The 15,144-nt window shown below is 33.8% G+C and overlaps 1 protein-coding gene across 1 annotated transcript in view; it reads left to right on the plus strand.

Moving 5' to 3' along the window:
* Positions 1–8,998, plus strand: part of LOC139519827 (probable sodium/potassium/calcium exchanger CG1090) — a 51,438-nt gene extending 42,440 nt beyond the window's left edge. The window contains exons 9-11 of the mRNA XM_071312104.1: positions 881–982; positions 2,201–2,329; positions 6,995–8,998. Of these exons, the coding sequence (XP_071168205.1) occupies positions 881–982; positions 2,201–2,329; positions 6,995–7,194 (431 nt within the window). The 3' untranslated portion in view covers positions 7,195–8,998. The remainder of the gene's footprint in view (positions 1–880; positions 983–2,200; positions 2,330–6,994) is intronic.
* The last annotated feature ends 6,146 nt before the right edge of the window (positions 8,999–15,144 follow it).

Below are 15,144 nucleotides of genomic sequence, written 5' to 3' on the forward strand. Positions count from 1 at the left end.
GGAAATTCCGAAAATGACCCGATTTCACCCGTATTTCTTAGCCTTGAGATTGATTTTCATGACATAAGAAATATTCCTTTGAAATACCGGCAAATTCGTAATTCTTCCATGAACATGCAGTTCATCTAGCTATGTAAACTGTCAAATTAAGTGACCCATTAAGTGCATGGCTTCACTTGACAGCTTTGGTGTCAAACACACTGTTGATTAACACCAATTACCTTAGCTTTAGGTCGTAAATAAATTGCCCTGTTGTTTTACAAAGATATTTCAACTAAGAGTTACTTCCCCTTATTTGTCACCATTCAAAATTATTCCTTATATTTACGTTTTATTGGTGAAAAAGATTAAATCATAATAATATAAAATTCAAATACATATTGAAAAATAACTTTCCATTATTTTTATACCTTTATACAATTTTTAAAAAAAAGTTGAAAATTATTTTTTACATTTATACTTCCTTTAACTGTATTACTATATTTTATCATAGTCCAATTCCCTTGTCAATGAGAGATGAATGTTCATTCATGCAATACCTTTTTGGTATGTTCAAAGGCTAGTAGACTGATTTTAGATGATGACAAAAGTAAAGGACATAAGACTGTGATACACAAGTTAATAAAAATCTTTAAAAGTGTAATGAAATTATAAATAAGACTTAAAATGACTTAACCAAGTGAACATGCATTGATGTTTTGGTATCTTTGATATACATTATAAGAAAATGTACCATAAATACTGAAGTTCAGCTCGAAAAAGTTCGTACGCGTTATGACCTGAGATTTGATTCTTCAATGCAGGTCATGACCTGCATTTTCATCGTCACAGGTTGACAGGTATGAATGATGTTATGTATAATTACACTTAATTATTGCAGGTTTTACTGTTAATTTACCAGATACTGTAATGGCCTTGACATTCGTGGCATTTGGGGTCAGTTTGCCTGATGTAATATCAAGTCTTATTGTAGTTAGAGAAGGTAAGTTTAAAACACACATACATTCCTGTAAATTTTGTTGTAAAAATCTTCATTAGGTGGGCAAGATTACTAGGCAACAGATCACTGATAGATCTGAAAATCTTGCAATTATTTTAAATGGCGAAAAATTATCCATAAACCTGTAAGTGATAAATTTCAGTCTTAAGTATATGTGGTTTCCATGAATTGGATAATAGCGTCTGGATTACAAAAAAATATTGCATTACTATAAAAATATAAATTTGTATTGGATGAAGATTTAATCAAAAGAATTTTGTATCAGGAACGGTCAGTTAACTTCACAAGTAAAAATGTCCAAAATCTGTAGAAAATAAAATACCAAATAATGTATAATTGGTTATCCATTGACCATTTAGGGTCTCCACCATGTAACAGACTTGGGAAATAGCTCTGATAGCAAGGATTGAGGCATTTATATGCAGACAGATAAAAACACATATGCTTCCATTTTCTACACTTCAATCAGACAAAGATGACATCACTTACAAAATTACAGTATACATTGTACTGTTAAAAGGGGAACAACTCTCTCTTACACACAGCAACGTACTCTAACTTTACACATTGATATATAACACAAGGCAGTTTTTGAAGACAATTTCATGAATCAAATTTAAAGAACAGTAGGGTATATGCAATGTACTATAAAGAGTTGATCACATAATGTAATATTAATAGTATTAATCTACTGAGAAAATATGACACCTGACAGATTGTTAGTGGCACTTGTAACAATATTCTACTTTAATTTATTGGAAATATAATAAATATCATCTTAATATATGTACTGTGGATTCATTAAAATTTGTTGGATACCAATTTCCGTAGATTTCGTTGGTTCAGGGCACAAATTTAATTCTAATGCAACAACGTTTGTAACGTTCATTTTGATTGGATAACGTCCCTTTATTACATGGCATCAATTGACAATTGATGCTATGGGACGTACATGCAAGTGCAGACGGCATATGACAGATTTTAAATACATGTTTAACCTGTTTTTTCTGTCAGATCATTAGAATGGAGATAACAATGTTGCTCCAACGGCATCAATTTGGGATTTACAAAAATTGGTATCCACGAAAATAAATGAATCCGCAGTATGTGCATACTTATAACTGTTATTTCATTAGATAGAAAGTTTATTGCATTTTAGATAAACATTATTGTGAATCTGAATATAATATTTTGTTACAGGTTATGGTGATATGGCCGTTTCAAATGCTGTTGGCAGTAATGTATTTGATATTTTAATTTGTATGGGTGTACCTTGGGTACTAAAGTCAGCCATTAATGATGGTGCACCAATAAAAGTATATAGTGAAGGTAAGTGTAAACATATACTAATCTTGTTTAGACAATCTATGAATCTTTTGTGTTACTTAAAATATTGATTTCAAAGTGACAACTGACGCAAGACTTTTCAAAGATTAAGAAAATAATTAAAATTGAATGTAATTTCCCTCGTAAATGATATGTATTATTTAGTATGAATAAAACTACAATGAGTTGAATACCTAGTAAAAGCTTGGCATAGTGTAGCAGAGGGGGATTCAGTTTTATCATTGTCTATCAGTCCCAAATTTTATTTCCATTTTCTAACTTTAGTTTGTCTCAACCAAATGTTATGAAACTTATACACAATGCTTATTACCACAAAACTCGGATAAAGTTTTATTTTTGGATGTGTTAGTTTTAATTTTCTAGAGTTATGCCCCTTTTTAAATGGAAAAAATGCTATTTTTTGGTTTCTGTTCTCTAACTTTAGTTCCCCTCAACCAATATTATAAAATTTATACACAATGCTTATTACTAAATAACTCTAATTTGGGTAGTGTCACTTATACTGTTCTTGAGCTATGTCCCTTTATAATATGAAAGCTGGTGTATCAGCTGTATCCCATGGACACATTCTCCATTAATTATTTATGCTATTAGAATAAAAGAATTTTGTTAGTATTTTCCATGTGAAATCATCAGATTGGGAACCAAAATAAAACTGTTTATATTCCATCTATTTTGATGGGTTAATATCTTTTGAATTGAATATTTCTAAGAAAAATCCTGATCATTTTGAGATCAAAAGGTTACTGTCACAGTTTAGATAAACTTATACTTATGGTTAATAGTAGTCAGGGTCAGGGGAACCTCTGCTCAAATGTTTTGTTAAGGGTTGTTCCAAACAGTAATGCATTCTGGTTAATAGTAGTTGGGGTCAGGGGAACCTCTGCTCAAATGTTTTGTTAAGGGTTGTTCCAAACAGTAATGCATTCTGGTTAATAGTAGTTGGGGTCAGGGGAACCTCTGCTCAAATGTTTTGTTAAGGGTTGTTCCAAACAGTAATGCATTCTGGTTAATAGTAGTCGGGGTCAGGGGAACCTCTGCTCAAATGTTTTGTTAAGGGTTGTTCCAAACAGTAATGCATTCTGGTTAATAGTAGTCGGGGTCAGGGGAACCTCTGCTCAAATGTTTTGTTAAGGGTTGTTCCAAACAGTAATGCATTCTGGTTAATAGTAGTCGGGGTCAGGGGAACCTCTGCTCAAATGTTTTGTTAAGGGTTGTTCCAAACAGTAATGCATTCTGGTTAATAGTAGTCGGGGTCAGGGGAACCTCTGCTCAAATGTTTTGTTAAGGGTTGTTCCAAACAGTAATGCATTCTGGTTAATAGTAGTCGGGGTCAGGGGAACCTCTGCTCAAATGTTTTGTTAAGGGTTGTTCCAAACAGTAATGCATTCTGGTTAATAGTAGTCGGGGTCAGGGGAACCTCTGCTCAAATGTTTTGTTAAGGGTTGTTCCAAACAGTAATGCATTCTGGTTAATAGTAGTCGGGGTCAGGGGAACCTCTGCTCAAATGTTTTGTTAAGGGTTGTTCCAAACAGTAATGCATTCTGGTTAATAGTAGTCGGGTCAGGGGAACCTCTGCTCAAATGTTTTGTTAAGGGTTGTTCCAAACAGTAATGCATTCTGGTTAATAGTAGTCGGGGTCAGGGGAACCTCTGCTCAAATGTTTTGTTAAGGGTTGTTCCAAACAGTAATGCATTCTGGTTAATAGTAGTCGGGGTCAGGGGAACCTCTGCTCAAATGTTTTGTTAAGGGTTGTTCCAAACAGTAATGCATTCTGGTTAATAGAAGTCGGGGTCAGGGGAACCTCTGCTCAAATGTTTTGTTAAGGGTTGTTCCAAACAGTAATGCATTCTGGTTAATAGTAGTCGGGGTCAGGGGAACCTCTGCTCAAATGTTTTGTTAAGGGTTGTTCCAAACAGTAATGCATTCTGGTTAATAGTAGTCGGGGTCAGGGGAACCTCTGCTCAAATGTTTTGTTAAGGGTTGTTCCAAACAGTAATGCATTCTGGTTAATAGTAGTCGGGGTCAGGGGAACCTCTGCTCAAATGTTTTGTTAAGGGTTGTTCCAAACAGTAATGCATTCTGGTTAATAGTAGTCGGGGTCAGGGGAACCTCTGCTCAAATGTTTTGTTAAGGGTTGTTCCAAACAGTAATGCATTCTGGTTAATAGTAGTCGGGGTCAGGGGAACCTCTGCTCAAATGTTTTGTTAAGGGTTGTTCCAAACAGTAATGCATTCTGGTTAATAGTAGTCGGGGTCAGGGGAACCTCTGCTCAAATGTTTTGTTAAGGGTTGTTCCAAACAGTAATGCATTCTGGTTAATAGTAGTCGGGGTCAGGGGAACCTCTGCTCAAATGTTTTGTTAAGGGTTGTTCCAAACAGTAATGCATTCTGGTTAATAGTAGTCGGGTCAGGGGAACCTCTGCTCAAATGTTTTGTTAAGGGTTGTTCCAAACAGTAATGCATTCTGGTTAATAGTAGTCGGGGTCAGGGGAACCTCTGCTCAAATGTTTTGTTAAGGGTTGTTCCAAACAGTAATGCATTCTGGTTAATAGTAGTCGGGGTCAGGGGAACCTCTGCTCAAATGTTTTGTTAAGGGTTGTTCCAAACAGTAATGCATTCTGGTTAATAGTAGTCGGGGTCAGGGGAACCTCTGCTCAAATGTTTTGTTAAGGGTTGTTCCAAACAGTAATGCATTCTGGTTAATAGTAGTCGGGGTCAGGGGAACCTCTGCTCAAATGTTTTGTTAAGGGTTGTTCCAAACAGTAATGCATTCTGGTTAATAGTAGTCGGGGTCAGGGGAACCTCTGCTCAAATGTTTTGTTAAGGGTTGTTCCAAACAGTAATGCATTCTGGTTAATAGTAGTCGGGGTCAGGGGAACCTCTGCTCAAATGTTTTGTTAAGGGTTGTTCCAAACAGTAATGCATTCTGGTTAATAGTAGTCGGGGTCAGGGGAACCTCTGCTCAAATGTTTTGTTAAGGGTTGTTCCAAACAGTAATGCATTCTGGTTAATAGTAGTCGGGGTCAGGGGAACCTCTGCTCAAATGTTTTGTTAAGGGTTGTTCCAAACAGTAATGCATTCTGGTTAATAGTAGTCGGGGTCAGGGGAACCTCTGCTCAAATGTTTTGTTAAGGGTTGTTCCTACAGTAATGCATTCTGGTTAATAGTAGTCGGGGTCAGGGGAACCTCTGCTCAAATGTTTTGTTAAGGGTTGTTCCAAACAGTAATGCATTCTGGTTAATAGTAGTCGGGGTCAGGTGAACCTCTGCTCAAATGTTTTGTTAAGGGTTGTTCCAAACAGTAATGCATTCTGGTTAATAGTAGTCGGGGTCAGGGGAACCTCTGCTCAAATGTTTTGTTAAGGGTTGTTCCAAACAGTAATGCATTCTGGTTAATAGTAGTCGGGGTCAGGGGAACCTCTGCTCAAATGTTTTGTTAAGGGTTGTTCCAAACAGTAATGCATTCTGGTTAATAGTAGTCGGGGTCAGGGGAACCTCTGCTCAAATGTTTTGTTAAGGGTTGTTCCAAACAGTAATGCATTCTGGTTAATAGTAGTCAGGGTCAGGGGAACCTCTGCTCAAATGTTTTGTTAAGGGTTGTTCCAAACAGTAATGCATTCTGGTTAATAGTAGTCGGGGTCAGGGGAACCTCTGCTCAAATGTTTTGTTAAGGGTTGTTCCAAACAGTAATGCATTCTGGTTAATAGTAGTCGGGGTCAGGGGAACCTCTGCTCAAATGTTTTGTTAAGGGTTGTTCCAAACAGTAATGCATTCTGGTTAATAGTAGTCGGGGTCAGGGGAACCTCTGCTCAAATGTTTTGTTAAGGGTTGTTCCAAACAGTAATGCATTCTGGTTAATAGTAGTCAGGGTCAGGGGAACCTCTGCTCAAATGTTTTGTTAAGGGTTGTTCCAAACAGTAATGCATTCTGGTTAATAGTAGTCGGGGTCAGGGGAACCTCTGCTCAAATGTTTTGTTAAGGGTTGTTCCAAACAGTAATGCATTCTGGTTAATAGTAGTCGGGTCAGGGGAACCTCTGCTCAAATGTTTTGTTAAGGGTTGTTCCAAACAGTAATGCATTCTGGTTAATAGTAGTCGGGGTCAGGGGAACCTCTGCTCAAATGTTTTGTTAAGGGTTGTTCCAAACAGTAATGCATTCTGGTTAATAGTAGTCGGGGTCAGGGGAACCTCTGCTCAAATGTTTTGTTAAGGGTTGTTCCAAACAGTAATGCATTCTGGTTAATAGTAGTCGGGGTCAGGGGAACCTCTGCTCAAATGTTTTGTTAAGGGTTGTTCCAAACAGTAATGCATTCTGGTTAATAGTAGTCGGGGTCAGGGGAACCTCTGCTCAAATGTTTTGTTAAGGGTTGTTCCTACAGTAATGCATTCTGGTTAATAGTAGTCGGGGTCAGGGGAACCTCTGCTCAAATGTTTTGTTAAGGGTTGTTCCAAACAGTAATGCATTCTGGAGAGCATACCAGTAGGATGGATAGGCAAACGTTCTTCTTTTGATTTTCGGCATTTATTGGCTAAATAAAAAACATGAAAAAAACCAATGCCGACAAAAATTAGTTTTGCAAAACAAAGGATGATGTTACAAGCATATGATTGTACTTAACTTTACAGTCTTTCAATTTTTCTTTTCAGGATTATTATATTCAACATTGACTTTACTAGGAACTGTAGTATTTTTACTGGCTGCTACTCATGTGAATGGCTGGAAGTTGACAAAGAAGTATGGAATAGTTTTAATGATTGTTTACCTCATATTTACTGTACTCACTGCTTTATATGAACTTAATGTTTTTGGATATGTTCACCCAAAAGAATGTAAAACTAATTATTAAACTTTTATGTAATCTGAGGACGAAATCTCAGATCTTTTTGAGTTTTGTGGATATTACAACAACTACATGTAATATGTAAATGTTGAATTTATTGTAATTTAAGTCTTTTCAACACAACATAATTTAAAAGGAATCTGAATATTGTAATGAACCATTTTTCTATTAATATCTATTGTGGAAACAGTTCAAAGGTTAGAAAAAGGAAAAAGGGCAGTCTCAAAAAGAGCATTTGGCAATGACATTTTCATTCCTGATGTAAATCAAATACATGTACACAAATCTGATCATCTCACTATTCTACTGAGGATAATTTTTAGACAATGTCTGATTATCATTTTGTTTATTAATATAAATCATTTGAACTAGTAACTAGTATCCAATACAATTGGGGTAATTTCCAGAATTTACTTGACACTGACCAGGTAGTTTTTACATCCATGTTCTTCATTCTTTGGTGGATAGTTGTCTCATTGGCAATCATACCACATGGTGTATTAAAAGTTAAAAGATTATGATAGTAAAAAAAAAAATCTGTGAAGAAGAAATAGTGTTCAGAATTGATTTATTGTAAGATCGTTTTGTAAGAGATGAAATAATGATGTTTTAATTAGAAGCATACAAAGTTAAATTGTTCAACATTTGTTTACAATATCTTATATTTTTTTTTCATATTTTGAACACCAAATTTTTAAAGAGAGTAAGTAGGATTTACTTCCCTTTGCTTAAAGGATAGATAATTATTAGTTATTGTATTTTGTAGAATATTTTGCCTGTAATGCTAATATGATTTTGTGAACTGAAATGATAACTACTGGTAGTTTTACTGTTTAAGTTACGAAAATCATTTAGTCATTTTTCATAGAATGTATTAAATAGGGTATTTTGTTATTTCTCTTCTTTATTTTTTTATTTATTCTTCCAATGTTACTAGTTATACTTGCAGTGCTATTAATTTTAAACTAAAATTTATATTGCATTTCAATTTAGAGATGTATTGAGTCTGTGATGAATGGGGTGAAACTTATGTTGTGTATAGGCTTGTGTTAACCTATTGATATTTTTAGCGTGTAAATTTTTGGCATCTTTGTCATATCTTGAAAGATACCAAATAGATGACCTTCACAAATTGTATTCATAACAGATGCTGACTAAATAACATCTAAGTTAAATATTGTGGATTCATTTATTTTCGTGGGTACCAATTTTCGTGGATAAGAGAAAACCTGTATTTTCATGGATATTTGAATTCATGATTTTGGCAAAGTCTTCATACATTCCTTTAGAAAACTTGTATTTCATTTGACATTTAAATTTGTGGTTTCCTTTTTCGCCACAAAATCCATGAAAATTGATATCTAAAGAATATTAACACAGTAACTTCAAAAACCAAATTTTAAAACCAAAAAAATACCCATTGTCATTTGTTTTGGTAGCATTGTGATATGATGGAACTTAATCAAAATTGAAAATTAAACCATGTGTATATGTAGAACCAATTGTATTTACCACTCTAAAAACCAATATTTTTTAGCACTATTATAAAAAAGAAATGATATTTCTACCAGGAAATAAGTTTAAAGAAATGATGTGGCTCAATATATACAATTTTCTGTTATACATCAAAATGTAAATATCATAAATGGCATATTCTATCATGCTGAATCTCTATACTTAATTGTGTTTTTTTTTTTACATTTTTTAAACATTATTTTTCTGATAGCTTTACTTTGTTTTATGTTTTCTGCTGGTCAGTTCTTGACTTTTATTGTCTCTCATTATTAAAAGAAACTGTTGTTAAATGTTATTGACTGTTACCTTTGAATATGTTAATTACACATTTTCATACAGTCTACATTAAAAAAAAGGGGGGCATTATGTTTTCTAGTTTTTGCATCTATCTGTCCTCTTGTTAGTTTGTCCTGTATCCTGTTTATTAGTTTGTCATAAATTTGTGGTTACTTCAATGTTTATCTTGATACACATTCATCACCAGAGAAATCACAGGGACAGACAGGCTGATTTGTATATATCCCCCATACAAAATCAAAAGGTCTTTCCATACAACCATTCCACATTTTAAAAAATCTACATATTTTTCACAACTTAGTTTTTGAGCACACTATTCTGTTCATCATTTTCATTGTCACAGAAAAATTCGTTATTTATTCTTTTTTGTCTTTGTTGATTTGCAAATATTGTATTATTAAAAAAGTATTCAAAAAATTGATGTAATAATTTGCCTTGTGGTGCAACATTAAATCCCATCAGAAAAGAAGATACATTGCTTTATGTTAGTATTTTGTTGTAAAAACAGAAGAGATGATGTGTTGCTGTTTAGTATAATTTTCATTTTTGGGGCATTTATTAACAGTGGAGATGCAGATTTGCTGTTTTGAAGTATTTTCATTGGGTGGAGATGGGCATGTAAAACCACAAGAGATGTAGTGTTATTGTTGATAATATTTCTCATGGAGAGGGGGGGGGGGGGGGGGGCATGGAAAAATAAAAGAGATGCAGTGCTGCTGTTTAGGAGAGTTCTTGTATTAGGGGGGAGGGATGTAGTGTTACTGTTTATTATGACGGGGGGGAGTAGTAAGTAAAAACAGGAAAACAGAAGAGATACAGTACTCGTGTTGCTGTTAAGTAGCATTCTCATTTTGGGGGGCATTTTAACCATTTATAGTAGTTAAATATTTATTACAAAATTAGTTATCTCTAAAAATCAAATAGCTTTTTCTAAAGGAATTACAAGGACATCAGGCATTATCCAAATTGAGTCAGAGCCAGGTAAAAATGTGTATCTCGTCGGGCTTTTCCATGTCACAACATCAGTCTAATAAAATATATTTTTATACTTGATCTAGTTATTTATTATCATTATTAAAAAAAAATTCAAAGACAATGTATATTTTTATATCATATCAAATCATATTTTGTATTATAATGGGATTAAGGTTACTGTAAATTCAGAAATTATTACATGCATTTATTTTTGTGATTTTTGAAGATTTGACAAAATTGCAAAATTGATTATTGTGATTACAGGAAAATCTGCATATAATATATGTATCAGATATCAGAATGTGAGTTGTTATTATTGGGATAGTCACACAGACCCATTATTTGCATTAATAAAAACCTCTCAATAATTTCTAAATTTACAGTAAGAGGTTTAATCATTCATAAAGACTCAAATTCTGATTTGTTTTAAAACAGCATTTTAGGTGCATAATACCAAACTTTTCATTTTTCATGTGGTATTTTCTGATCAGGTAAATAGTTTGGCCTTAATGAATGGGAAATATATTATATTTTGCTGTTTCATTTCTAGCTTATTTAAACCAAACTGCTCATTTTCATCAGAATCAATGGGTAAATATATAGGTCTTAAAATGATTGGACAATGCTTTATTATTTCTTTGTGTCATATTGGAAAAAAGGAAATGTTTGCTCCCTATATACATTTAAAGCTTTACAAACTTAGTAGGCCTGAATGTATATTCATCATGTAAGTATTAAATTTAAATTTTCTGAGCTTGAATTTATTAAAAATGCTCTATTATTTATTGTAAACATTTGTTTTGTATATTTTGTTTTTTATGTGTTCTACCAATATGCATCTCAGTTAGATTTGATGTTGATGATGATTATTGAAGGCTGCTTATTATAAACGTCCAGCAGCAAATTGAATGCATAAACAGGACAAGAACATGTTCAAATAATATGAATATTAACCCTTCTGTGTACTTGACCAACATGCTGAGCCTGATATTAAAAGTGCAAGTTCACAATTTGACAGGATGCAGAAAGATGTGCATCACCCTACCTAGGCATATTATTCAATCCCTTCAGCTGACTAGTCTTTTCTCTTACTTAATGCTGCATGCTTAGCGGAGAAGCAGCAAATTCTAATTTTAAAGTCTTTGGTATGATCCAGCCTGACTTCAAACCCAAGACCTCCCAGATTTAGAATAATGATATTGGCTTTATGTAGAACAATACTCTAAACCAACTTAGTTTTGCATTTAGCACTTTTGAACCAAACTTTGCCATGATTTATTTTTGAGATTTCTTAAACTTGGTTTCCATATAAGAGAAGATCCAAGTTAGAAATTTTGACAACAATTTAAATTCATGTTATTTTTCTACTAGTTGGTTAACAGTAACCCAAATATTATAGGATTTAAGAAAGTGTTAAGTCTTTTTTTTTTACCCTTAAGTTTGAAAATAAAACTATAAATTTTTTAAATGACATTGAGGATGTTAACAGGTCTTTAAACTTCTTGTAATGAAGGAAAACTGTTTAAAATAATCTCCCTTTAAAAATTTTGTTATTAATATTTAGTATTAATATTTAGATTAAAGCTACAGCCATACCAAATATATATTTTGTCTAAAGAGGTCTTGCACAAATCTGTGTAATTTTTGAAAGTTGTCTGCTCTTTGGTCAGGTTGTTGTCTCTTTGACACATTCCCCATTTTAGAGTAAAATGATTGTTAATGTCAAATATAGCAATTTGTTTTGTAAACTTGTTGATGACATCATACTGAAACTAAAAAATGGCCTGTTTGTTATTGAATGACCGTATCATATTATTATATTCAGACTTTAATAAATACATAATGTGTAAAGATTTGAGAACTTTTCTATTAATGTAACTTCAATGGTCAAACAATGACTTGTCATACATCCATGGATATTTTTTTCTTTTTTTCTAAATCATTTAAGATTTCAAGGTGAGATAGTGTAATTGATTGAATGTTCTAGGTAGCCAACATTTCCACAATTTTTCTAGTCTTTATATTTGTTGTCTCTTATTTATATTTATTGTTTAAATCTCACATTTTTACATATATTTACATGTCATACAATTATGCATTCCATAAACATTTTATTACACATTAAATCTTTTTGAAATTTATCTGTATTTAGTATTTTTTATCACATTTTTGATCATCATTTATTGTCTCGCTTGACGGAGTTGAAAAGCGAGACATAGGTATGCTGTTTCCAGCAGCAGCAACATCAACAATGTATCAGTTTGTGATTAGGTCTAGTTTATGGTGAAACAGTCTAGTGGTAAGTCAATGATATTTGGTATGCATGTGTTAATATTGGCACATCTCATTACCATGGAGATTATTTGGTCCCGCCCCGTCAGTTATGGTCTATTGATTTTGAAACTTTTGCTTAGTTTTCATGTATTAATTTGTGATACGGTCAGTTTATGGTGAACCACAAGTGATAGGTTAATGACAATTGGTATGCAGTTATATATTAAGCATTGGCATATCTCTTTCCATGGAGATTATTTGGCCCCACCCCCTCAGTCATAGTCTATTGACTTTGAAACTTTCACTTAGTTTTCATGTATTAGTTTTGTGATTAGGTTGGTTATGGAGAACCACTAGTGGTAGGTCAATGATATTTGGTATGCAGTTGTATTAGCATTGGCACATCTCATTACCATGGAGACTATTTGATCCCACCCCCTCAATTATGGTTTATTGACTGAAATTTTGTTTAGTTTACATGTATTAGTTTGTGTTTAGGTTTGTTTAAAGGGAACTACTTATGATAAGTCAATGGTATTTGGTATGCAGTTGTATTAGCATTGGCACATCGCATTCCCATGGAAATTGTTCAGCCTTGTACCCGCAGTCATAGTTCATTCACTTTGAATATTTGCAAAACCTACATGTTAAAAGTGTTGCTGTTTTAATTTCAACATATGCATTATTGTAATTACAAAAAAGTAGACTCAATCTGTAAGACTTCAGTTGATATGGTTCAGATATCATATCATGGTAAATTAAGTAGTATTTAGACGCTTTCATCTTGTCAATCCAGTACTAAAAAATTTCAATGAAATTTAAGATTAATAACATTTGTAGTTTTGAACAGGTAAACAACAACCACTGAAAACTGAACTGATCTTGAATAGTATTAAATAGACTGTACATGGAAATGTCTAAAGTGATTAGTTTAGTCTTTTATGATTCCTCTATATCAAAATAGGTGTTTGCTGTTGGTAAATCATATTCAAGTGTATTTGTGTATTCTTCCATCATTGTATTGAGTGTAAAAGGTGTAAGAGGTGTATTATTGATTGATTGGTGTTTAACACCACTCTTGTCTCTATTATGCTATTTTGTGGCATTCAGTTTTATTGGTGGAAGAAGCTGAAGTGACAGAGAATATCACTGACTATTGGTAGGAAAATTGACAATCTTAGTGAATTATTAACTCATTCGCCCCTAACGGATTTCGGGAAAATCAGGCATTTTCGAAAATTTGCAATCATGCAAATTATATGCAAATTAGCAGACTCTTGATGCTGTAACTGCTGCTCATCTATTAAACTATGTATTGAAATTTGGGGGCAGATGGCATGCGTGGGAGGTGGAAGATTTTCTCGTGGGTTTCTACCCACCCCCACTGAAAAATGGTCATTTTCCGATTTTAAAACGACCTTGAGAGGTGAACATTAACCAGACTGTGTTTCCTTGTCATTCAAGTATTACCCTATAGTTACAGCAGTCCATGCATGCTAACTGGGAGTATATGGGACTTAAGTGTCTTGCTGGCGAATTATTATCGTCAAGTCAGGTCTGCCTTAATGTCCGTTTTTACGGATTTTTGACGAAACGGTGACCTAGATTTTACAGACTAGATTCCTATTGGCCATATTATACCTCTTTGTGTTCCTATACCACCTATGCATGCATTTACGATAATAGTTTATACCTACAATGACTACCAGTTAAGTAGTGGCCATCAAAAGATGCCCACCCACCTGATTTTGGCTACTTTTCACATTTTTCCGATTTTGAACTCTTAAACGGCTTTCAACGTGCCATATTTTCATAAACAGACGTCTGAGACGAGTTTATGGACCATGAACTGCTTGGTTGAAGTCCCTGCTATCATGACAGTTCAGGTGGGGCAGTTCAAAAAAGGTATGGAGGGTCATACGGGCCATCAAAGAATGGTTGTTGCCATGATGCCTACAGGCGTCATTGGGGGTTAATGGGTTAAGATTGGAGTCGAATTAAAATTTCTACATTTGGTTAGTTCTGTAAGTGATTGGGTAGAATTAAAAGTGGCACTTGAAAATGAGGGCATGTCTGACAGGGACAGAAATTTTGCCTGGCAACAGGCCACCCACAGACCCCTTAGAAAGCAGTTACAAGGGTTCTTTGACATTACTATTGTGTAATCCAACAGCTTCTTACTGGAGCAACACACTCCTGTTGTCACCCCCTCCATTGTGATAATTATTTAACATATTGGAACAAACTTATCAAACCGGAACAGAATCTTCTACGAAATATAAAATCAAAACAACTACTCTCGTGCTGTGTGAAAGTTTCCCAATGCTTGATATGTATATTCTCCTGTATTTTTGAGGTTATGGTGTATTTATTCTTGAGATCACTTATATGTGTGCCACATCATTCCCTTAAGTTTAGGTCAGTTTATATACTAAAATTTTAATAAGATGCAGACCACTTGTTCTTGGTCCTCATTTCTGTCCAAAGTCCACATTAAATTTATCACTTCGAAACATTTTATGGAAGTGGTATAAATATACCAGTCCTTATACCTCAGATCATATGTACTGCACTAGTTACCTGAATTTTGGATACACCAAACCAGGAACTTTATTTTTGAAAACAGACTATATGCCCTCAACTTTAGAATTGATTCATCCATTTTTGAATTATTCAAAATTAACAATAAATTGTGTGCTCTACAAGGATCACCAGTCTTTCACCTTTTATTTGATACCCTAATTACTAAAATATATGCTACATAGTTTGAAGATCTACCCTTATGTGTAGGAACTATTTTGTTTTAAATATGTACTACTTTCCAGTATGTTCTTTTCAGACCAGGCCAGAAAAGGTGGTGTTACATCTTACAGTCTATCCAAATTACTTTTGCAA

This window comes from Mytilus edulis, chromosome 4 (genome assembly GCF_963676685.1).
Source record: "Mytilus edulis chromosome 4, xbMytEdul2.2, whole genome shotgun sequence".
Taxonomy (NCBI): Eukaryota; Metazoa; Mollusca; class Bivalvia; order Mytilida; family Mytilidae; genus Mytilus; species Mytilus edulis.